This window comes from Emys orbicularis, chromosome 18 (assembly GCF_028017835.1).
Source record: "Emys orbicularis isolate rEmyOrb1 chromosome 18, rEmyOrb1.hap1, whole genome shotgun sequence".
Classification (NCBI taxonomy): domain Eukaryota; kingdom Metazoa; phylum Chordata; order Testudines; family Emydidae; genus Emys; species Emys orbicularis.
Window position 1 is genome coordinate 10,079,104 of NC_088700.1, and position 24,371 is coordinate 10,103,474.

The 24,371-nt window shown below is 46.6% G+C and overlaps 1 protein-coding gene across 2 annotated transcripts; it reads right to left on the bottom strand.

Moving 5' to 3' along the window:
* Nucleotides 1–8,107: 8,107 nt before the first annotated feature.
* GFI1B (growth factor independent 1B transcriptional repressor) lies at nucleotides 8,108–23,871 on the bottom strand. 2 transcript variants are annotated; one of them, XM_065418617.1, is made up of 7 exons: nucleotides 23,490–23,871; nucleotides 17,167–17,308; nucleotides 14,624–14,791; nucleotides 12,928–13,190; nucleotides 12,095–12,232; nucleotides 10,974–11,139; nucleotides 8,108–10,162 (listed from the first exon to the last, which is right to left on the bottom strand). In XM_065418617.1, the coding sequence occupies exons 2-7, from the start codon at nucleotides 17,279–17,281 to the stop codon at nucleotides 9,984–9,986; spliced, it is 1,029 nt and encodes a 342-aa protein (XP_065274689.1). In that variant the 5' UTR covers nucleotides 17,282–17,308; nucleotides 23,490–23,871; the 3' UTR covers nucleotides 8,108–9,983. The 2 variants fall into 2 exon arrangements, with proteins under 2 accessions (XP_065274689.1, XP_065274690.1); XM_065418618.1 differs by lacking the exon at nucleotides 10,974–11,139.
* Between the last annotated feature and the right edge of the window lie 500 nt (nucleotides 23,872–24,371).

A 24,371-nucleotide genomic window follows, 5' to 3' on the forward strand; every position in this document is an offset into this window, starting at 1 on the left:
TCTTAGTTCCCCGAGAGGAGTGAGGGTATCCTTCCCCCAAAGTGGCATGGCAGATGGTGGCACAGAGGACACTGGGATGCCTACCTGCTGTTTCATTAGCAAAGAGTGAAGCTGAATGCAGGTTAAGTTGAACAAATGGAACTTTATTAAACCCTGTGCACTGCTCTGTCCATGTGACTGAGGTGCTTCCAGTCTAACCTAACCCATTCCATTCCAGTCAGTCCCTCCAGGAAACATAGGCCCTCAGACTCCAGTTTCACTGATCGTGATACATTCCTGGTGCAACACTTCTTTTGCTGATACAATCTCATGCTGCGTGGACACGGGGCATGGACAGAAGCAACCAAGTGTGACTGCACTTTGCCAAAAAAGTTTTATAAGTAGCATTATGCTGGCAGCACTACGCCTGCAGAAATATTGCCAGTAAAACTTTCTAGTGGAGTCTGGACAAGCCCTAGATCATCCGTTTGAATGCAGCTTAAGAGCCAGAGCATGGCTGGTTCTGATGCAGGGTGAGAGCCTGCAGGTATGCAAGGCTCTGTCACAATCACAATCCTTGCAGAAATGTATAAGAACATAAGAATGGCCATACTGGGTCAGACCAATGGTCAATGCAGCCCAGTATCCTCTCTTCCAACAGTAGATGCGTCAGAGGGAGTGAACAGAACAAAACAGAGTGATCCATCCCCTGTAATCTAGTCCCCCAAAATGGGAGTGCTTCTTCTAGGTGCTTGCCCCAGTGATGTACAGCACCCCGAAGGGGGTGAGGAGGGGTTATAATGGTTCTTTCAGTCCATGGCCTCTCTGCTGAGGCTTCCATCAAAGGGGCCACAATGGTGCTTATCTGTGTGTGGCACATATTATTACTTCTGTTCAATACAAAACCCACAATGGGCCAGATTTTGCATTCACTTAGCCCTCTTTACACTGTGCTGGGAGTGTGAAATGAGTGGAAATGTAATTGCTTATTGGGCCTTTGGCTTTGCTGGCTATAAATGCCATCTACTCCTAAACTCAGGTGCCTTTATACTGCTACAGTGGCGTAAAGGGGTGTAAATGGGTATCTGGCCCAATTGCTCAGCTGGGGGCTTTTTGTTTCTCTCTGATTCCCCTCCCTTATTTTCTTCTTTTATAAGTCCCCCCTACCTCCCAAGGAAATTATACGCAAAACCCCACATTAATGCTGCATTGAAGTCTCAGATTTGACCCACAAAATGGCAGGAAAGCTAATGTCCCAAAACAAATGTTTTCTCAGCCACATTGCATAGGTAGACTGCTCAATAACTGGCTGGGCTATTTGCTGGAAATCTGAATGTACACTGCTGGCAAGGCGCCTGTTAGAACCTTAACCTTTGCATTTCCTGGAGATTTCATGCTCAAATTTGCAACTTTCCTGTTGCATTTAACATAGTTATTTGCATGGAATAGGTCTGTCTGTTGAGGCCTGTTTGGGCTTGACAGTCTTTTCCTGCCAATCTGTCTGTTGTTCAGATGAAGTGGTTGGAAAGCACGCTCTTTCTCCAGCTCTCTCTTTCGTTCAGACGCTCTGATAAGGCATGGGCTGTCCTATCTCACAGCAGGAGCTGTTCCTCCTCCCTAACAGGCCCGCTTTGCTGGCTGACAGTTAGCAGCCGGCAGTGCTTGATAAACTTATCAGACAAAAGCTGAGCTCGATGCATGCTAAGCTCCTCCCCAGCCTCAGATTTCCCCACTCCTGCTCTCCCTATGCTTGCTTCTCTTGCTCTCCTGCCCTTCCTGATTGGCAAGATGAATGCTTTTGGGTCACCAGTTCAAAACCAGCCTCAGGCCCAGAATAGCAGATATTTGCCTTTAAACTGCTCCTTGAAAATGAAACCGTCAGTGAAACCAGACTGTGACAGGATGATTCTTAGGCTTAATGTCCAGCTTGGTATCTGTCCTTGGGATGTTATTCACAGTTGCACATACCATTGATGGTCTGGTTCAGGGGTAGGCAACCTATGGCACGCGTGCCGCAGGCGGCACATGAGCTGATTTTCAGTGGCACTCACACTGCCCGGGTCCCGACCACCGGTCCGGGGGGCTCTGCATTTTAATTTAATTTTAAATGAAGCTTCTTAAACATTTTAAAAACCTAATTTACTTTACATACAACAATAGTTTAGTTATATATTATAGAGTTATAGAAAGAGACCTTCTAAAAACATTAATATGTATGACTGGCACACGAAACCTTAAATCAGAGTGAATAAATGAAGACTCGGCACACCACTTCTGAAAGGTTGCCGACCCCTGGTCTGGTTTGTCCTTTCTCTTTATTCTTCCTGTCTCTTGGGTGTGTTGGGGGATTATTATAGTGCTGGGATTTGTGTGTCTGTTTAGGATGATATTCTCTTTCATCCTCTGATTGTTCTGGAATTAGATTGCTTTGCAGAGTTATTTTTCTAATTAACTATTTGTATTCCAATAATGCCTAGAGGGCACAACTGAGATCAGAGCCTCATTGTGTGGGGCGCTGTTTATATAAATCAGTGGTCCCCAACGCGGTGCCTGGGGCGCCATGGCGCCCGCTGGGGCATCTGTGTGCGCCCGCATACTGGCCGGTGGACGCGCATCCGCCGAAATGCCGCCGACAAGCAGCGTCATCCAGAGGCATCACCGCCAAAATGCTGCCGAAAACTGGATGACGCTGCTTGTCGGCAGCGACACCTATTGACGTTGCCACTTCTCGGCGGCATTTCGGCGGATGCTCGTCCGCCGGCCACGGTCCGCGGTGGCTCGTCGTCTGGCTCCCGCCGGACGAAAAAGGTTGGGGACCACTGATATAAATAATGAGAGTCAGTGTCTGCCCTGAAGATCTTACAATCTAAGTAGATAGAGCAGACAAAAGGTAGGAGAAAGGAGGTATTCTCTCCATTTTACAGATGGAGAACTGAGGCTCAAGGATTAAGGGACAGGTTTTAAAATGTGGGTGCTGAGCAATTATGAAAATGTGAACCAAGTGATTTGCCCAAGGACACATAGGAAATCAGTGCCAGAACTCTTGAGCCCCAGCCTCGGCACAAGACCAATCTTTCTGAATACACTGACTCATGATATGTTAGAGTGCCCTTGTTCAGTAACTCTGCTGTTGTCTCAGGCCTTGTCTACACAGTAAATTGACCATCATAGCTATTCTGGTATAATTTAACTATTCCACAATAATTCTCCCTTGTGGACTCTGTTCCAGAATAAAAGTAATTACTCTGTGAGTGGAGTAATTATTTCTGAATGAAAGATTCTCTTATTTTGGAATAGAGTGTCCATATATGGAGCTATTATGGAATAGCTAAATTATACCTGAATAGCTTTTCTGGAATAGTTTATTCACAGATATGCTGGTCAACTTCCCCTCTGTAGTCAAGGCCTTAATAATAGGAAGGAATCTTTATTAAACTAATGGAGAACATGTTTCTGCAGCTGTATTGTGAGACTGACTAATGTCCTGAGGCTTCCATTTGTGTCCTCTGCTTAGAGGGTAGAGCGGTGACATGCTGATCCCCGTGAGCTGAGAGACGCTCCCAAGGGATGCAGCACTTGCAGAGAGGTAGGGATAGGGGCTGGGAAATTGCCAATTGGGCTTATTTGTTTTCCCTTTCAATGAAAACACTTTCTCCTATCCACAGCTCAGAAGGGAGACGACAGCACTTGGCAAACAAACTCCTCTGAAAGCTGCGCTTGCTGGACATGCTTAGGCTGTTTCTGAAGAGTGTGTGGCTTGCTTCTGCCCTGCCCCAGAAGCAGCCATTTTGCTTAGGCTATGTCTTCACTACCCGCCGATCCGGCGGGTAGCAATCGGTCTATCGGGGATCGACTTACCGCGTTCAGTGAAGACGCGGTAAAATCGATCCCTGATCGCTCTGCCGTCGACTCCGGAAATCCACCTCGGCAAGAGGCGGCAGCGGAGTCAGCGGCAGCGCGGCAGCGGTCGACTTTCCCGCGTCCTCACCGCCAGGTAAGCCGACCTAAAATACGCAACTTCAGCTACGGTATTCACGTAGCTGAAGTTGCGTATCTTAGGTCGGACCCCCGCTGTAGTGTAGACCTAGCCTTAGTGAGTGTCTGTCTGCTACTCAGAGGCCTCACCTGCACTAGGAGAACAGATGGTGCTAGAACATGTGATAGATAACCAATACGAGTAAAATCCTAGTAGAGATAAGGCATCTTGTAGTTTTCACCTGAGTTAGCATAAATCAGGTTAAAGACATGGGGCAGCTTTTTTACACGTAAAATACTGCATCGGTACAGCTGCATGAGTGCAGCTGCGCTGCTGTAGCACTTAAGTGAAGATGCTCCTACGCTGACAGGAAAGCTTCTCTCGTCAGCGTAGTTAATCCACCTCTGCGAGAGGCAGTAGCTATGTCGACAGGAGAAGCTCTCCCCTCCACATAGCACTGTCTACACGGGGGGGTTAGGTCAGTATAACTACCTTGCTCAGGGTATGTGGATTTTTACACCCCTGAGGGATGTAGTTACACCGATATAGGTCTGTAATGTAGACCTGGCCTAGGCCTCCCCATAGTCTTTCAAGAGGCTCTGATTCAGGAGAGGACTTAAGCAAGTCTGTTTCTATTCATAGCAACACTAATCTGCTGTCCTGAACAGAGCTGCTTTCCTGAAACTGGCACAGATTTTGGTTCTCATCAACACCCTCCAACCCCACTTACTAAAGCCTTTTTTTTTTTTTGCTAGCACTCCCCTGGGAGAGCATTCCTCTCCCCTTCCTCTCCCCCCAGCTCTTCCCAGTTTTGATCATTCCAGGTCCAGGCTATGTCCAGATAGATCCATGATCAATAGCATGTTGCTGGGGTGGAGCCCTCTATGCCTGAAGGCTGCTGGGAGCATACACACACCCCTCTCTCCTTCTGGCAGCTGCCTGGGGGGATTGCTTTGCATGGCCCTCATTTGCTAAACAAAACAGTCCAAATACCAAGATTTTTTCCTCCAATAAAGGAATTAAGGTGTTGGGGGAGAGACGTGGGAGGGGGGAAGGGAGGGCTCAGCGAGGAGCAAAAACAATCAGCTCTTTCTTCAGCCACAAAGATTAGTTGAGATTTTTTGTTTTGTTATCTGGTTTCTTGATTGACTGCCCAGAATGTTTTGATGCTGGGATAGATGGTGGGAAGGGGGCTATGTTCAGAGCGGTCAAAATTGGGAAGGATTTGCATGTTTGGGGAACAAGGGGGCAGGTGTGTCCGAATCTGATGACACAAGTGGCCTGATCCTGTAGGGTACTCAGCACCACCAACTACCCGCTAAATCAGCTCAGCACCCCCAGGTTTGGATTAAGCATGAGCCAAAGGGAAGCCCTTTACAACAAAGCCTAGCCCATAGGCTAACTGACTTCTCGAAAGAGGCTGTATTCCGCCTACAGGCCTCCTCCCTGTCTTGTGCCCAGGATCTGTTCTCTGCTGACCTGTCTCCCTCCAGAATTCTGACCTGAAGGCTCTTCCACCAGCCCTGTGCAGTGTGGTGTGTGTGTAGGCACAACTGCTTCCTTCCTCTCTCCCTCCCTCCCTCCCTCCCTCCCTCCCTCCTTCAGGTGAATTTCAAAAGTTTCAGGCATGCAGATTAAAGTGTGGAATTGTGCAAAGGAGAATCACTTAGCTCCATAGTGCTGCAGCTATGGGCCTTTTGCTTTTCTTCTTCCTTTCCCTTTCCTTTCAAAAAAACCCCAGGGAAATGAAATGCAAAAAGCTCTGTAGAGTGCACTGACATAGTCAGCTCAGGTGTGTGGGAAGTGTAACAGGGCTCCCACTGGACAGAGGAGCCTTTTTGTGATAGGAAAGACGAGGACAACAGAACTGTGACTTCTGAACAAGCAGTGTAACATGACAGGGTGCGTAGGGCTATGCCCCACACTCAGGTCTTGGGTGTGCTGTGAAGCCCGGTGGGTTGGCCTGAAACGCACGTCTGTGCTTAGAACGCTGGTTATTTCGTTGTGGCTGTGACTCAGGATTCCCCACCCCCGTCCCCCTGATCTCATAACCCCATGCAGTTTGGAGACCTGGTTGGGTAACTGGATCCCTTCCTCAAGAGGAGCCATGTTATGAGATAAGAGCAACTTACATGTTGACCCCAGTCTGGGGCCTCTCAGACCCCTTCTCACAGGGATGAGCCTAGATTCTCTGGGATCTTGTGAGGAAAGACCTGCAGGGCTCTGCCCAGTTTCCTCCCGGCCTGTGATTAAGCTCTCCCCTCAAACTCCACGTACCTATGAAACCTCCTTGGCCACCACCCAAGAACAAAGGCTTTAGGGAAGTGTAGAAGCCAGAAGCACAACACGCAAAGCGGGGATGGGAACCAGTTTGGAAAAGGTCCCCTGCACTCATTGCATGGAATGGAGGCTGAGCAGGAATCAGGGAATGCAGGATGCGGAGGAAATGGCCAGTGTCACTAGAGCTGTCCACCGTTTGGCAACAGGGAGCAGTGCCTGGCCCTACCCCAGGTATACTGTTACCCTAGGTGAAGAATAGCTGTGGTATCTCAGCCCCCAACCCAACAAGTTCTATCTCTTCCCCCTTTCCCAGGTCACCTTCCATTTCTTCCCTTCCGTTTCTGCCAGCTGGCCTCATTCCACCACCCATGCTCCTAGAGATGTGCTCCGAGACTTCTGGGCATGGGGAGGCTTCTGGGTCAGGCCGACCCTTCTCCTGTTGCATTTGATCTGCAGCTGAGCTCTCAGTGCATCTTTCTGCAGTGAGTAAAGGAACAGAAGTGGAATCTTCTGGCCACATTGCTGCTTTCAGTAGTGGAACGCCTGAGTGTCATAGTACCCCTAAAAGGTGTTTCTCTAGAGGCTGCCTGTCCAGCCTGTGCCTAAGTCAGCCTTGCATCATATGAGACTCTAAGATATACAGGGCTCATGTGACCACATAATTAGCATAAATGTAGGGCTGCTATTGCTTACTCTAGTCTAACAACTCTTCAGTTATCCAGTCAGCTCAGTGATACCAGGGCTGCTGCCGTCACCATGTACCCTAGGGTACAAGGCAAAAGAAATGACTGAAGCGGGTGAGTGGCTCTTTGGTTCGAAGGAAAGAAGTTGTCTGCAGAGGCAGGGATTCAGGAGAGGAGATACCAGCCCCCTCCCCCAAGCAGGGACTCTGCCATCCCATGGAAATCAGTGATAACAATGGAAATGTCCCAGACACAGCAGCTGTTGTTTGCTAGCGCTTAGAAGAACCAGCTGTCTGATTTGTTTTTATGAGTGGTTTTACAGGTGCTCTTGGTGTAGCTTCTATTCAGGCCACGTCAGCATTGCAGTGACCAGCTCTGCCCGTAACTCAGTCCTAAACACCTGCTGCCACAGAGCATAAGGACGGGAGGTTGGGAGTGGGAAGCAGTCGAGAGGTTCAGATACCTGGGAACTCCTTACATCTTTTTTTATTGATTTTAGGGGTGCAAAATAAACAAACAAATCACAATCAATATTTGGATTCTTGGCAGCACTTCTATTAATATTAAAATGACTTTTTACCCTGCAGAGAGGTGGGGGCAGGGGAGTGCACGCGCTGTGTGTCCCTGTGTATGTGTGAGTTTGTGTGCGTCCCATTCGTAATCCTGAGAGTGATTCCTCAGCCCCATTTCCCCCCACTTGTTTATACCCAACCTTTGAAGCCCTGCCATTGACCTAGATCCTAACTTTGGCTGTGATCTATTAAAAGAGTTGACGAGTCTCTCTCAGTGTATTACCTGCTGATGGTAACTGTACTCTGCCAATATGTGGCTCTCTGTATGTATCACGCTGTGAACAGGACCAAAACCTGACCCAAGCGTTCTTTGCTGGTCTGCGTGTGGGCTCTGAGTAGAGGACGCTCTGTAGCAGCTGAGTGTGCCTTAGCCACTAGGTTATGCTGGCATTTCCCCCCTAAGTGACACTTCAGTCCATGGTGTGGACTAGGCCCCTGTGATATTTAAAGAGAGAGACTAGTAAATCAGACAGGCTATTGCAAATCCAGAGCTGGGCATGGCCAAAGCCTTTCTTGAAATGGGTGTCTTTAGTCCACAGAGTGTTGTGATAGTCTACCTCCCCCGGGTGCTGAGAAGAAACATAGCGTTTATCTGGGAAATCTAACAGGCCTGTACAGGTTGTTACAGTCTGGTTTATTACAGTAAAAATATACATTACAATAAGTATAAATACATATGTAAATGTACACGCAAAGGAGGGGAGAGTGTTTTGAGTCGCTAGATTGCATATTAGTGAAAAGTAGCCTAGAGCCAGCACAAACACGGAGGCATTTATGCTTCACATCCTGGGCCAGAGCCATTTGGATTTACACTGGGGTAACTGAGAGCAGGATTTGGCCCTTTTCCTCCTGGCAGTAAATGAATTCTCCACTTGCATCATGTCTTTCCTATCTGTAGGAGAGTCACTGCAGGGCTTTTGTTTCATTCATCAGTGCTGGGGTAAAGAGAGGGACAAAGGAACCGATGCTGCATCCCAGCCACAGGCTAAACACAGTGATGTCACTGTTTGACACAGTGTCCGAGGCTGACTTGGTTGGGGCTTCATTGCCCCTCTCATTTAAAGGCACTTCTCTCCCTAACATAGCACTTTGCCCTTCTCTAGTGTCTTCCAACTGAGGATCTCAAAGCACTTGACAAACCTGGTACATTAATCTTTATGACACCCCAGTGAGGTGAAGTATCATCTCCATTTTACAGATGGGGAAACTGAGTCAGAGGGAGGGGAAGTGCCCTGCCCTAAGGTCACATAGTCAAGATGTAGCAGCACCAAGGAGAGAACCCATGGCTCTTGTTCTCAGCCCTGTGCTTTAACCACTAGACCAGAGAGAGAAGGAAATACACCTCTACCCCGATATAATGCTGTCCTCGGGAGCCAAAAAATCTTACTGTGTTATAGGTGAAACCACGTTATATCGAACTTGCTTTGATCCGCTGGAGCGCGCAACCCCGCCCTCCCGGAGTGCTGCTTTACCGCGTTATATCCGAATTCATGTTATATCAGGTCACGTTATATCGGAGTAGAGGTGTACTGCTACTTTGCCTTGCTAATACTTGTAGGGTTCTCACATACTAATGTGATGGGTGCAAGATGGATAGATCAGCTTCTTCTTTTATAAGAGTGACAGGGAAACAAAATTCCCCGTGGTCCTGAATACCGAGTAGCTCAGAAGTCCATGTAGGTAGCCAGGTGGTACTAATATGGGCATGTAGGGTCTGATTTTTTACTGCCCTCCCCTCCAACTCTATTGTAAGATAAACGTGCAGTGCTACATATTTTTCACCTGATAACAAAAAGACTCCTGTTGAAAGAATGTGAGTCTAGGTGTATGTGCCCCAAATTTATGCCCTCTGTGGGAACCCTGTCTTAGCTGAGCAGAGCTCATTGAATGCAAATTATTTGCATGCCCAGGCCTTATCTTCCTAACCATCGAAGTAGAGCGTGGTTAGGGAGCCTGGCACAGATTGCTAGTCAGTTGGTGTCATCAACCCAGGAGTCCCTCTGTGTCGCCAGTGGATGAGATGAGCCAGATCCTGCACTCATTGTAAATCCAGAGTAATGACGACTCCAGGGGATTTACACTGGAGTAACTGAGATCAGAGCCTGGCCCAATGCCTGTGATAAAACCAGACAGTGAGTGATCCCGGCAGTGCCATTCTTGGTCACACACAGGGGGATGTGGGGTAACACCAGGGAAGATAGTATCAGAGGGGTAGCCGTGTTAGTCTGGATCTGTAAAAGCAAGAGAGAGTCCTGTGGCACCTTTAAGACTAACAGATGTATTGGAGCATAAGCTTTCGTGGGTGAATGCCCACTTCGTTGGATGCAGGGAAGATGACGTTGCTGTGCCAGTCCCGCAGGGAATCCGGGCAAAGATAAGCATTTAACAAAGTGGGTGCCCCAAGCCAAGCAGAGGGAGAGACGAGGCCAGAATACTGGTGGGATTCCATGTGGCTGGGAGTCGGGGCTCCAAGACAGAGCTGGAGGTGTGCTCTCACTTCAAGCTGTGCTGAGTCTCCCTGTGCCGCCGCAGGTCCACCTTGCGCTGGAAGCCCTTGGCGCAGAGTTCACAGCTGAAGGGCTTGAAGCCGGTGTGCTTGCGGCTGTGGGTGATGAGATTGGAGCTCTGGCTGAAGGCTTTGCCGCACACTTGGCACTTGTGGGGCTTCTCCCCTGTGGGACAGAAACAAACCATCACGGATCCAAACTGAGGCAGCTGTTTGTGCTGGGCCGACGGGCTTGGGCAGTGCGGGTCTGTTAGCCACACACTGCCCTGCTGATGTGCCACCACGCGGCCCTGGAGGGAACACCTGTAGGGCTGAGAGGGGAGCTCGGCCTGCAAAGCCCATTCAGTCCCTGGCCTCTCTGCCGTGGCTGCTCAGTCAGTGCCCCCTCTGCTCTTTTTCACCCTCTTTTTGTCATTGCATCTTTTTTCTCGTTCCCTGTCTCTGATCCCTGCACCCCTTCCCCAACTCTCCCAAGCAGAACACAAACTCAAGCCCTCTACACTAGGGAAATTGGGTTCATCCCCCCCTCTTGGCATTATGGACTGGGTCACAAAGGGGAACATTCAACCCCTCCAGGGGGCCAGTGGGACTTCATTGGTGCTGAGACCTGTGCTGCCCCCCCTGCACAGGTGTGACTGCATCTATCAGACCCTCTGGCATACATGCAACATTAAAAACACATATGCTGAGCCCACAATTGGGCTCACCATCAGCATCTTCCTGTACGTCATCTCAGTGCATTTGCACAAGTGTGTGCATGAACACTGGGCTCACTTGTCTGTGTGCATGTGTGCACATGTGTGGGCATGAATGTTGTGGGCTCAGGTGCACATGTACATGTGTGCATGTTAGTGTTGTCAGCTCAGGTGCATGTATGCATGCATATGTGTGACTGGTGTGTGTGTGAGTGCATCTGTATGCGTGACTGCTGTGGGCTCAGGGGTGTGTGTGTGTTTCGTGTCAGAAAGGTTTCTCACCGGTATGAATGTAGGTGTGTTTCTTCATGTCCGATTTCTGGTGGAAGCGCTTGCCGCAGTACTGGCAGGGGTAGGGCCGCGTGTCTGAATGGATCAGGAGGTGGGTGGACAATGTGGACGAGCGTTTAAAAGTCTTTCCACACATCTTACACTCAAAGCTTCTCTCCTGTTGGGGGAAATGAAATTTTGGGGATCAGATTTGTCATTCACAGGTGAAGTGATGGAGTCCACAGCTAGTAGAAAACTAGGCAGGCTAGCAAGTTAAACAAGACAAATCAAGTAATCCTCTCCTAGGAATACTATTATTATTATTATTCATTTGTATTGCAGTAGCACACAGGAGCAACTAGTCATGGACCAGGAGGACCCCATTGTGCTAGGTGCTGTCCAAACACAGGATAAAAAAGTCTCTGCCCCAAACAGCTTACAGGAGTCTGAGCCACTAGATTGTGTCGTGCAGGAGGAGGTGAATCACAGGAGGAAACTATTGCAAATGAACCTCTGACATGTGGAGGGATTTACCAAGGAGAGCATTGAGATTTGTGAGAACAGAGAGCCAAGAATGAGGTCCATTGTCCTCAGTCCTCCAGGCCGTTGTGGCTGTATAAATGTTCTTGTCACTGGTGTTGCTCTGTTGGTGTGTCTGCAGGAAGGCTGTTGCGTTTCCCTGTTGGGGATTCCCCCTTTGTTATAACAGATGGATGTCAGCCAAATCCCTGTATCCAAATACTCTCAAACTCTGGGGAGGCTCAGACCTGAATGTCACAGGGCGCCCGTCTTGCTACAGTGGACTGAGCCAAACCCCTGGTTATCCAGACAACCCCTTAACTCTTAGGACATTTGGATCTGGCTCCAGATCTGAATGTTGTGGCTCAGACCCATCTCTAGTTATGTCTCTTCCCTCCCAAACTCCCTGCTATTTTTCAAGAGGGCCTGCCAATTAAAATCCAGCAAATCATATCATGTCACGTGAGGTGTGCCACCTAACCTAACAAGGAGGACTCAGCACGAGCCGGGATTTGCCCAGACTCTGCTTCGAGGTATCAGAGGAGCCAACCCCTGTGGGAATTCAGTGCCAGAGGTGACTCTGCAATGCCATCGGCTCCCTGTTGGCTACCAACCTGGGAGTGGACGTTCGTGTGCTGCTCCAGGCTCACAGCATGTCCAAAGGTTTTGCCGCACACATCACAAGCAAAGGGCCGCGTCCCACTGTGAGATCTTCGGACATGGACCTCCAGCCCATGTGGGGTGGAGAATACCTAGAAGAGGAAAGCTGCCAATGAGGATCCCGGGAGCCAGCCATGTCTCCAACTCTATTTTCCAGTTCCCTCTCTTTGTCAGATGTTTCCCTCCAGCTGCCCATATTAGCTGAGCCCAATCACAGAACTATTTCCCCAGCCAGGAGAGTGAATGGCCAGCTGTCTCTGCTAGTTCTACGTCTGGGCTAGTCAAAATGAGGTGCTCTTATTTACCAGCAGAGAGGGGCTCAAACCAAACCCCTACACGCCCGCTCTTCCCAAACTTTCACGCTGGCTCTGAACATGGCAGCTAGCCTTACTCTCCCAGTGGGCTGAACCAAAACTCTAGATCCAAACTCTGATGATGTTCAGATTCAGATCCATATCCAACTCTGTGGCTTATGCCAATCTCTGCTCAGCAGAGCCAGGTTCTTGTTTACAGAGACCTTCTGCTATCATCTTGATAGTGGTTGGTAGTGTAGGTACCAGTGCAGGCGCTATACTTTTGGTGTGGCATGGGTGGGGGAGCACTGAGCACCAAGTACATATATTGCCTGCATAGGCTCCGGTGCCCTTGGCCACATCGGATCCCTAGTATCCATCCTCCAGCTGGGTCCCTTGTACCTTAAATCAAGCCTGTGGGATACTGGTGTATGTATGTGATGAAAATCACCCCAGGCTCCTCCCCAGCCCTATGGCTTCAGTGGGTGATGCACCTTGTTGCACTTCACACAGTGGTACGTCTCCATGTCCGGTGAGTAACGCATGCTGTAATCAATAGGCGGCTCAGAGCTCGGCAGGAGGTGGCTGCCATACAGACTAACTGAGCGCTCCAGGAGGGCTGACTGCATGCTGGAAGACATCTGCCTGTAGCTGTATGGAGAATGGAAGGCGTCCCAAGAGAAACTGGGCTTGTAGAAGGTGGGGGTGCTTGTGGAATTGCTGCAGCCCTTAACTTGCAGAGCTGGGACGGATGTCTCTGAGGTGGCAAAGGAGAAGGAGAACAGATTGGCAGGCTGTCTGCTTTGCCTGGGTACTCATGCAAATGCTCCCAGACCTGCTCAGCACAGTCATTTTATTACTGCTTAATATCTGTAATGAGAATACCTGACTCAGGAAAGCTACAGGGAAAGATGAATAACCAGTGCGCTGCATTTCAAACGCTGATCTCATCTACAGATGGGCCTAAGCCACAGCATACAGATCAGGACTCAGTCCCTTTCATGGATGCCCAGGCCAGGCCAGGGCTTTGGGAGAACCTGTGCAATGACACCAGTGCACTCTGGGAGCAAGCGCCTCAGAGAGCACTGCAGGATGTCATAAGTCCCCTTTGCATTTGTTACCGTCTCTTCTCTCTTGTGGGGGAAACTACAGAACAAGCTCACAGTTAGGAGGGTTTGACACGTTTCTAGTCTCAGTCTGAAATTTATGGCCGTGCTGTCGGGAATGACACACGTCTGTCCCAGAAGCGCAGAGGGAAATGCTGCCCGTGGGAAATACAGTAAAGCCTTCTCATAACTCTGGTAGGTGGGCAGGGCTGTCTTACTTCTGCTGTATGTGGTCTAGGAGCCACCCTAGACACAAATCTGTCCCAGCGTACTGTGGCTGGATTAGCTTCATGTTGCTGATACTCCAGGCAGGGCAGTTAGTACTTCCCAACAGCTCTGCTTGTACTTCCTAGTTTGGTGCAGTGCCTGTCAATGGCCTGCTACGTACAAGCAGACTGGGCAACTACCACAGACCGAGAACAAAGTAGTTCGGGTACTAGTGGAGACTGTCATCAGGTGGTGCTGTAAGAGTGTGGTGGTATGGACGTGTGTGCACATGTGGGGCCATATGCAACCATGACAGTAACAACCTCGGTCTATCTCTCAATCACCAACATCTCTAAGGTGCCCATACTGTAGTAACCATATGCCAAGCTCATCAGATTTAAAGGCCACCAGGACCTGTGAGGTAGAGAAGAGATGCTTCCAGCACTCATGTGACCTTGGCTGATATGAGACTTCCCTTTAACATGGGGCTAGTGGTGCCGGTGCTGATGGGCCATGACATTCCTACATTCAGATGTTGGCTGTGAAGGCGAGCTAGTGGATGAAACCCTCTCAGAATCACTAGGCCTTTAGTTGGCCAATACCTCCTATAATGTGGAAGAATATCTCTTGATCCCTATTTATTCTGAGGGCCTCGTTACCAAAGCAACAACCATCATACAAGTCTTCGATTCATGAACCATTTAGGGCCAGGTTTTCAAAAGGGCTCAGCTCTGCCATAAACAGTGTGATCAGAGGTGTCACAATGGGAACCAGCTGGGCACTGAAGTCTTTTGAAAATCTGGCCCCAATTGTAGGTGCCGAGCATGTGACAATCAGGCCCCGAGCTCTTTGGAGAGCCTGGCCTTGTATAGCTAACCTTGAGCTGGAGGCCCTGACAATGTCCTGTTCAGATACAGGGCAGGCGCACCTTCTTCCTTCAGTCCAGCATGGTCCTTTTCTTGTTTTGGAACAAGGCATTCTGGGTACTCGCTTTTGAACTCTGCGCTGAAGGTCCTGACTTCTTCTGACGACTTGTCACATGGGGCTGTGATCAGAATGGCATCAGGGTTAATTTAGTCTAGCTGGCAAAATATCAATATTGTAATGAGTTAGCGAGTGTGTATGAATGAGTGTGTCTGTGTACGTGCATGTGCACCATTGTCCTCTGGTGGATGGAATCAGAACTGCTTAACTGTGTATCATAAGCCCTGTAGTGCTAATGGCTAATGGAGATTATTCTTAGCTCCAGAGTCAGGGCCTGTGCATGCTGGAGAAGAAGAATCTGAATTCTATCATTGCCTTGACGGTCCAAGTGGTAAACCATGGACTGGGAAGAGGGAAGCAGGGAGGAAGGAGTGGGGCACTTGGTATGCAGCAGGCTGACAGCCATGAAATCCTAAGTGCCCAGGGGTTTGTTACAGTAAGTTGCACATAAATAACATCTTTCATCCACATGCTTAACAATCATTAACAAATTCAGCCTCGCCGCCCTTCCTGCAGAGAGTTCAGGATTATTATTCCCATTTTCTAGGCAGATAAACTGAGGTTAAAGGGCTTGTCACATTGTGGCAGAGCTGGAAACAGAGCCCAGAAATCTCCTCTCTACCCCAGTGTTTAATGACCCTCACATTTCTCTACACCTGGCCAGGCCATTTCTAAAACAGATCCACCACCTTTTGCTGGTTAGCAATAGGAGATGTAATGGGCCTGTTCCAAGTGTATGAATTGGTCTGAGGCCCAGTACTGGTTTCACCTCTCTTCTTGCTCAGCAGTGTGTTGACCTTGGAAATGGGAGGAGTTGGACTATCTGAAAAGGGAGAGTGTCGTAGATTTCAGAAAGGGCTGGGGTTTCTTGAGGGTAATAGATATCAGAGAAAGGGCCGAACCCTTCCTTGGTACTGAACTGGACAATACGACTCTCCAAAGGATGGGGATTTACCATGCTGTCTCTTTACTTCTTCCCATGAGGGTATGGCAGGGCTAGACTCTAGTTTCACAGACAGGGCCAAAACAAACTGTAAATTGAGCCTGAATTTGAATAAAGTAAATTTGAATGGTGCCTGAGGGGTACAGATAACTGCCCCATCTGTCCTGCTCCAGTGACAGCTGTAGGAGAATGCATGGGGGTGGGGATGGGTTGGTAGGAGCGGGAAATCCATCCACAAAAGAAGGCTGGTTTAAGTGCAGGCAACACACATCAGCTTGCCCCTCAAGTTCCCCACTGTGAAATAGTCAGGAGGCAATTCCTTTCACAGTCATGACTACACTGGTATCCTGTCACCCCTCCATCCTGCTGTGAAATTCCTTGCAACTCACCGGCAGTTGGTAACGCACAGACAGTGGGGTATAGACATAGGGTACACCTCAGCTGGGGGTGTGATTTGCAGCTCAGGTAGCCCTATCTGTGCTCACTGCACCCTAGCTTAGAAGTGAGGATGCTGTGGGGCAGGCTTCAGCACCACCAGTGCAAGCTAGTGTGTACCTCAATGTGTACCTAGTCCCCACGGAAGCCCATGCCATAGTGTCCTTGCTTCTATTTTTAGTGAGCTAGCTAGTGCAGGTATAACTTAGAGAATTTTTCACTTGACCAGAGCTCGGAGAGCTGCCATTCACACCCGCAGGTGCAGCATAGACATGCCCACAGCGACAGTGTATGCATGGGGCATAGACAAAGAGTGTATGTGTGGCAAATAGGTATATAGGCAGCATGGTTAGGAGCCAAGGAAAATTCAGCCACCATCTCCAAGCATTTCTGATCGCTAGTGGATGTTTGCTGGAGTCAGCTGCCTTTGCTGAACATAAGTGCAGCGAGATCCACACCGGTTTCATTGCATGTACTAAAACTGCCCTCTGGGGGAAAATGGGAATAAATATTTATATTTAAAATGAAAGAAAGCAGAAGAAGGGAGGGTTTTTTGCAGTGATTACCATGCAAGCAAGGCAGAGATCTGGAAATCAATAGAAACACATTTATTCAAACTTTTAAATTCATATGTGTGAGCAAAGCCCTCCAATATAGTCTAGTGTCTCTGCACTGCCCCTGGAATCACTAAACCATCAAGCCAAAGGGGAGATACAGACAGAGGCCAAATGCAGTTTCTGGAAAAAAAAGGTGCAATTCCATTGACTTCAACAGGGTTGTACCTATTTATGCCAGCAGCAGATTTGGTCTAGGGAGTGCAAGAGAGAAAGCGTGCAGAGGGGAAGCCAATGTCTGTGTATTGGGGCCCTTCACTCACTGTTTAATCAGTTTAAACTCACTATTTACTCACGCTAAACTCCCATTCACTTCAATAGGCAAGCTACTTAAAGAGGTTCCCAGCTGGTTATCACAGCTCTGTGTTATACTGCCAGCCTGGCTTTCCGACTGCTGTTTGCCTTGGTGTACTTCAGCGAGCCCAGAGGACGGATCTGACTCACCAAGGCAGAGTGATGGTATGGGATCCCATGTGGAAACAGGCAGATCCTCTTCCACAGAGTGGTGCTGGTGGTAGGTATGGGCCTTCTTACTCTTCACCAAAAAAGAACGTGGCATTTTCCAGGCACTTCCTGGGCAGAAACACTGAAGGATGGGATAAATAATGGTGAGGGACAGAAATGTTTTCTATCACTCCCCCCAGCTCCTGGTGCTTTGATGACTAGAAATAAAACCCATATGTCATGTTTATGGATGAGCAACGTATACTGAGACAGAGCATTCGGTTGAAAGATTCTGTTCCCCCTATCCCTAGCCAGTCAAAGAGGAGTGGCTGCAGGGAATTAGGAGCTGGGATGGATTCCACAACTCCAGGGCAGGAGACTGAAACCCATGGACAGGGCAAGAGGAGCACCATGTCATTTTCAGACACTGTTTGTCACTGGCTGCAGAGATGACAGCAAATCTCAAAGTGCTTTAATAAAGATTTAAGGTTTATAAGCCCCTTCCTCAACCCCCCCTCCCCAAGGCAAAGAAGTATTGTTATCTTTATTTTACAGAGGAAGAACATTGAGGTTAAATGATTTGCCCAAGGCCACACAGTGAGTCAGTGGCAGAGTCAGGAACTGAACGCAGAACTCCTACTCCCCAGCTCTAGCTATTAAACAATGCTGCATCTCTGATTCTATTCTTTTGAATGTACAACGAAGTGGGAGAGCTCGCAGGAAAACATTTCTTTGGGCCAAGGGCTGTCTTTCTGTTCTGTGTCTCTACAGTGCCTAGCACAATGGGGTCCTATTCCATGACGGGACTCCTAGGTGCTGCCACAATACAAACGCTAATGATGATAATAACAACAAAACAACGTGAAAGACATGCTGAATAATGGCAGAGAGGGAGCCTTGATCTGATGTGGGGTGAAGCTCTTTAATGTACATGAAATTTCTTTACCAGCGCTGCATGATGATTTGGCTTTTTAGCTGACAAATGACAGTCAAAGCAATGGCATAGCAGAAGTGCTGAGTGGGAAAGGGTTACACGCTGTCTCTGAAACAAACACTATGAGGCTGTTGAAATGCACGAGTTAGAAACAAACATAAAATGCTGAAATTTAATCATATGACATTCCCTTGCAATGCATCTGTTATCTTTAGTACCCAGGCCTACTCCCTCCCCACTTCCCAAGGGCTAATAACCGGCCTTGTGCTAGAGAACACGGGAAAGTGTTCAACTTTAGACACTACAAGGAGATCAGCTGATCTCTTATTTGCATGCACATTTGCATTTTCCCCTATACTTGTTCAGTACAGTGGCAGTAAAAGCAAAGCCTGGTATATTTTACCCTGGAAAGCTTGTAGTAAATCCTGGGTCTATGTTGACAGGGAAGTGTTCCTCTCCCCCTTTCCCTCTCACCCCACCCCCACAGGAGAACAGTTGAAGTGTAATGTACATATTTACTAAAAAAAGAAAAAAGCCCAGCACCTGTAGAGCAAGAATGACCTGAAATGTCTCAGTGAGGCAGCATAGGGCAGCCAGGGAAAGTTGTGAATGGATCATGGAAACACAGCAACTAGAGATGGGAAAGGTCTCTGAGTTCAGCTAGTCCATTCTCCAGGGCCCAGTGCAGAAACTGACCGTGAGTATTCGAAATACAATTGTATAGGCTAGTGCTTTGTTCAGTGTTGTTTTAAGTGTCCCAAGGGACAGGGGAACAGATTTCCAAAAGCATTTAGGTGCCAGAAGATGCAAATAGAGTGTCTAGTGTGATTTACAAAAGTGCCTACATAGGTTAGGTGCCTACGTCCCATTTAAGTCAATGAGAGTTAGGCACCTAACTAGTTTAGGTGCTTTTGTAAATCACATTAGTCACCCCATCCTCATCTTTAGGCACCTAAATACCTTTGTAAATCTGGCCCAGGGCTCCTATCACTTAATAATCCATCTTTGGGTCAAACTTGAACTCCCTAGTCAGGTTTTACTCTGAAATAGGCTCACCTGGTTTTCTTCACATTTTACCAAGAAAATTGCAAGTGACTTGAGATTAACATGTGAAAGTTTGTGTCACAAAGAGAATATTTTTTATGTTAGAAAGTTAGACGGGGGACCAATATAGGGCTGAAAATGGACAGTGTGTTTGCAAGCAATGACTCCATATTACCTAGTTCTATTTACTTTCCCGTAACTCCCTACTGAGGCTTCTTTTAAGCGCCACAACGTTACAGGGCCCAATCCTGCAAGTCAGTGTGTGTAGAACTTCCACTGAAGTCAATAGGAGTTTCCCAGGTGGGGTGTTTGCCGGATTGGGCCCACAGTGTTTCATTTAGATACACTGGGCCAAATTCTGCTCTCAGTTCACTAGAGTAAATCTGGAATAGCTCCAGAGAAATCAATGGAATTACTCCAGATTTACACCAGTAACGTGGGATAACGTGATTTTAGTCAATAGGTCAATAATGTGCCATCGCTGGTAATTAGTAACAATGGTCAATGATGGGATATTAAAAGTTACTTCAGATAACTTTTTTCCGGAGGGTCTGGCTGGAGAATCTTGCCCGCATGCTTGGGGTTCAGCTGATCGCCATATTTGGGGTCAGGAAGGAATTTTCCTCCAGGGTAGATTGGCAGAGGCCCTGGAGGTTTTTCGCCTTCCTCCGTAGCATGGGGCAGGGGTCGCTTGCTGGAGGATTCTCTGCAACTTGAAGTCTTTAAATCATTATTTGGGGACTTCAACAGCTGAGTCAAGGGAGAGAATTATTCCAGGAGTGGGTGGGTCAGCTTTTGTGGCCTGCATCATGCGGGAGGTCAGACTAGATGATCATAATGGTCCCTTCTGACCTTAAAGTCTATGAGTCTATGAGACAGCCAAATTTGGCTCAGTGTCTCTAAAGTTACTTCAGATAACTTTTTTCCGGAGGGTCCGGCTGTAGAATCTTGCCTGTATGCTCGGGGTTCTGCTGATCGCCATATTTGGGGTCGGGAAGGAATTTTCCTCCAGGGTAGATTGGCAGAGGCCCTGGAGGTTTTTCGCCTTCCTCCGCAGCATAGGGCAGGGGTCGCAAGCTGGAAGTTTCTGTTATGGGTGGGACAGCTTTTGTGGCCTGCATCATGCGGGAGGTCAGACTAGATGACCATATTGGTCCCTTCTGACCTTAAAGTCTATGAGTCTATGAGTCTATGAGTCTATGGCAGATAATGGCCTGTGCCTAGTTCAACGAGCTTTGATGCACTACTGATCGTTGCAAAAGGAAGTCCCCCTCCCCCCCCTCCACCCCACATTACAGAGAAAACAGGAACTGGGAACCCAGAGTGTAGTTAATTAACTGCATCAGATTATATTTGTGATTCACACGACCAAATGTGAGGAAAGCTGGAAGCACAGATTGTGAGAGAAAAATATTATCTCCCTCTGAAACAGATTATCAGTAGCAAGTGGTCAACTGCTACTAATATCTAACCATGATATCAAGGGAAACCAGCACTACGGACCCCACCTTTAACAGACAACACCTTGTCTTATTTTATAGAATTGCCAGCCCTCCAGGATTGTCCTGGAGTCGCCAGGAATCGAAGATTAATTTTTAATTAAAGATTGTGATGTGATGAAACCCCCAGGAATATGTACAACCAAAATTGGCAGCCCTATGTCTTAAGCAACCACTGAGTCTTCCAGCACAGTTTTGTTCAACCTTTAGTTTAAAATCCATCTTTTAGGGAGACGGTTTTTGCTGATCTCTTTGGTGACAATCCCTTCCTTGGATAGTGATCATATAAGAAAGGTTTCACTGATTAGCCAAGGATGATTACCCAAAATGTGTCTGTTTTGGCTTCTTCTTGGTTCAAAAGAGAATGTAAAATTCAAAGTCAGACTCATCAGAGTTACTTGTTTACTGCTCAGTTACAGAACGTGCAACTGGCTACTGTATTTTCCAAGCAGCCAGAGGAAGCCCCAGGGAGAGTGGCCAAGTTACAGTTTTGGCTTTCAGCATGGAAAAAATATTCTTAGATTTTTCAAAAGTGGCTAGTGATTTAGTGATTTTGGACTTTTTGATTTTTGGGTGCCTAACTGGAGACCCCTTAAAGGTCCTGATTTACAAAGGGTGGATGGTCAGCAATGTCTGAAAATCAGGCCCCGTTAATGCATCTTTGGTACCCGCAAAACTGAGGCATCCAAAGTTACTAGCCCCTTTTGAAAATCTAGGCCAATGTTCACGATAATATCTTATATTTGCAGCGCACCTTCCATCCCAAAGGTTCCTAGAGCCTTTAGGACACTGTTGATAGGTGGTCAATAGAATTTATAGGGAACATCTCATCAAAAATGTGTAAGATGTACTACAGTCACATTGTTACACTCAATGTACAAGAACTTCTATTAGAATGTCTTATTTTCAGGGGTTTCTGGCTTCTGTTTCAGCTGAGACATAGGGCCTGATCCTGCATTCCTTGTGCATCCCTGACTCGCACTGAAATGAATGGGAGTTTGCAGTGCACAAAAAATGCAGGATCAGGCCCTTTGTTGGTGCTGTAAAGGGCTCCTGTGCTTGTCAGAAGATTGCTGTTATGGAGAGACGAATATAGTTTTTATAGCTTAGACCCTGATCCTGCAAACACTTACTACCGAGTGAAGCACTTACATCTGTGAGTAGTTCCATTGACTTCAATGGGAATACTCACAACAATAAGCAAATATTTGATAGCAGGTGTTTGCAGGATTGCACCCTACGGACCTAATCCGGAACACCGTCCAGAATCATGTCTTAAATTTGTAACATATGTTCCATTATAAGACAGATTTTCATCCCCTTGTAACTCCTGAAATTCAAATCTCTCTTTCTCCGAATTTGGAAAGTTAACTCTCAAGATGAAGGAAGCTTTTTTCACTAGGTTTGAAGGAAATTCGCAACAGACTTTTAGAGTTACAAATAAAATACATTTTCAGATGGGTTGATCACTGTACAAGGGCTCAGCCAGGGGAAAATATTTTCTTCTTCCTACAAACTTTATTTGCTATTATAGTTTTTTTTCCAATATTCTGGTGCAAAACAAAACAAAAACAAAAAACAAACAACCAAAACCAAACCAAAGCACAAACCTTCTAAAAATAAAGAACTCTCTGTCTTACAGAAGATTCTACATTATGAAGAAACCTCACTACCATCCGCATGTATTTTAATTTTTTTAAGTGCTAACAAAATAAGAGGTTTTACAGGCTCCTGACACTGGATCTTAAGTAGCATTCAAAAAGACTTTCAGTCTTTTAAACCAAAATTTAAACTCACTAGTCCAGCCTTATAAAATTCTACTCACCAGGGATGAGTAATTTGTACTTGTTTTTAGTGGAGAGGTAAACATATAATTAGTTCTTCATTATTATGGTAAGGTTGGGCAAATGGATGTTGTGCCAGGGCTGGCAATTTTTTATTATAATTTTGCCCATGATGTGGATGGAAATACTTGCCCATCTGGATTAAATACATTTTTAAAAAATAAAGTGATTTAAAAAGTGATTTCAGGATTGTTCATTAGGAGCCGGATTCATTGACTTCAATGGGCACTGGATCGGGTGTCAAAGGATAAATAGCTTTGACAAGGTACTGTAAAACAAATCCTATATTCCTTTAATTTACAGGCTCACCCATCGTGTGGGCTTGTCATTTATCCATTCACCTGCCAAGTGCATTGAACCGATCTGGCTGTATGTCAGGCGGGAGTTCAAACTTATTCCATATGCTAAAAATTATGCCACGTTAATCAGCATATTTAAGAGGGGGAAAAACAAGTTAAATCAATTGGTAAACTGGAGCCAAAAATACTAAATAATATGGGCCAAATCCTCAACTGGTGTAAACTGGCATTGCTTCATTGAAGTGAATGGAGCTTTGCAAATGTACTTAAGGTGAAGATCTGGCCCCATGAAAATATCAATTAAAAGAAAAAATGTAATATGTCCTCATTGCCGAGATACAAAGGGGCACATCTGGAAATGAGTTCTGCTTATAGGTACTTGTTGTGACCTAGGTGTTGAAGGGCATAGTAATATCTTATCTGTACCTTTTTTTGCTGTTATCATTCTCTGTTACTACTTACTTTAGTGTGTGTGCATGCACATGCCCGTGTGCACGTGTTTAAGTTAAATAAATGTACAGTTTTTAAAAGGTTTGATCATTTTATCTAAGCACCTTATTATCCTAAAACAATCCCCAGCACATGTAACTGACTCGTGTGGTGGAATATATCTGCAAACGCAAGAAAAGAAAAAAGAAAAGCTTATGAAGACACATCATAGGAATTAATTCAACAAAGTTAGTAAATGTGTAAAAAAAATCACCTGTTTTGGGGACTGTGGTTTGCAGGAATAAAGCTCAGCCTTGAAATCTCCCCAGACAAACCCCCCAGCAAGAGGTCTTCTCTTTCTCTTTCTGTGGCTCTTTCTTCCACTTTTTCACTTGGTAGCTGTCTTCTGAAATAGATACTTCTCCTTTTTTCTTTCTGTTTTTTGCCCCTGTTCCCCTCCCTGATTTTTCAATCAGATTATTTGTGTCAAAATCTGGCGGTGAAGAAACAACCAATGGAGAAGCAGAGCCTGGACAGTATTTGCTTATCAAAACTTTCCAGGACTTTGAAAACTTGAAGAGAATTCATGTTGCTCAACTATGCTACGTAGAAGCAGTGCCCTTAACACAGTGGGGCTTTCTGCTGGAATAGTCTTTTGTGATACTGACAAAGTGCATGACACAGGGAAATAATGTACCAAACAGACTTTACAAAAAAAGAAATGGCTGTTAAGGAAGCTGTATTTGTACACACACTCATTTACACATCACAGCTCTCACAGACATCTCACCACTCTCTCTCATGCACACACTCACACACTTCAGTCTCATGCACAAAACCATTTAATGCACATACACAAGATTTTTTTTATTTCAAAGTGTATTTTTACCTCTGCAGTCTACATGGAAAAAAGGATTAGATACCTCCATCTAATATCTGCAAAAGATGCTTGTTAATGATCTTGTATTTTTGCTAAATGTATGCATGTAATGTATATACTTATTTATTTTTGTTGCATGTATATCCAACTATAGATATGTATATAAATGCAGATTTTTGTATATGCGTGTACACATACTTCATCATTAATGTATGTATTATATAAATATATATTTAGAAAAATGCAAGTTAATTAATAGACATCTTTCCAATATGC

Coding starts and splice junctions, on each gene's coding strand:
- GFI1B (XM_065418617.1), bottom strand. CDS start 17,281: ATGCCACGTTCTTTTTTGGTGAAGAGTAAGAAGGCCCATACCTACCAC. Junction 14,792..17,166: donor CATACCATCACTCTGCCTTG/GTGAGTCAGATC, acceptor TTCTGATCACAG/CCCCATGTGACAAGTCGTCA. Junction 12,233..12,927: donor ACTGTGTGAAGTGCAACAAG/GTGCATCACCCA, acceptor TTCCTCTTCTAG/GTATTCTCCACCCCACATGG.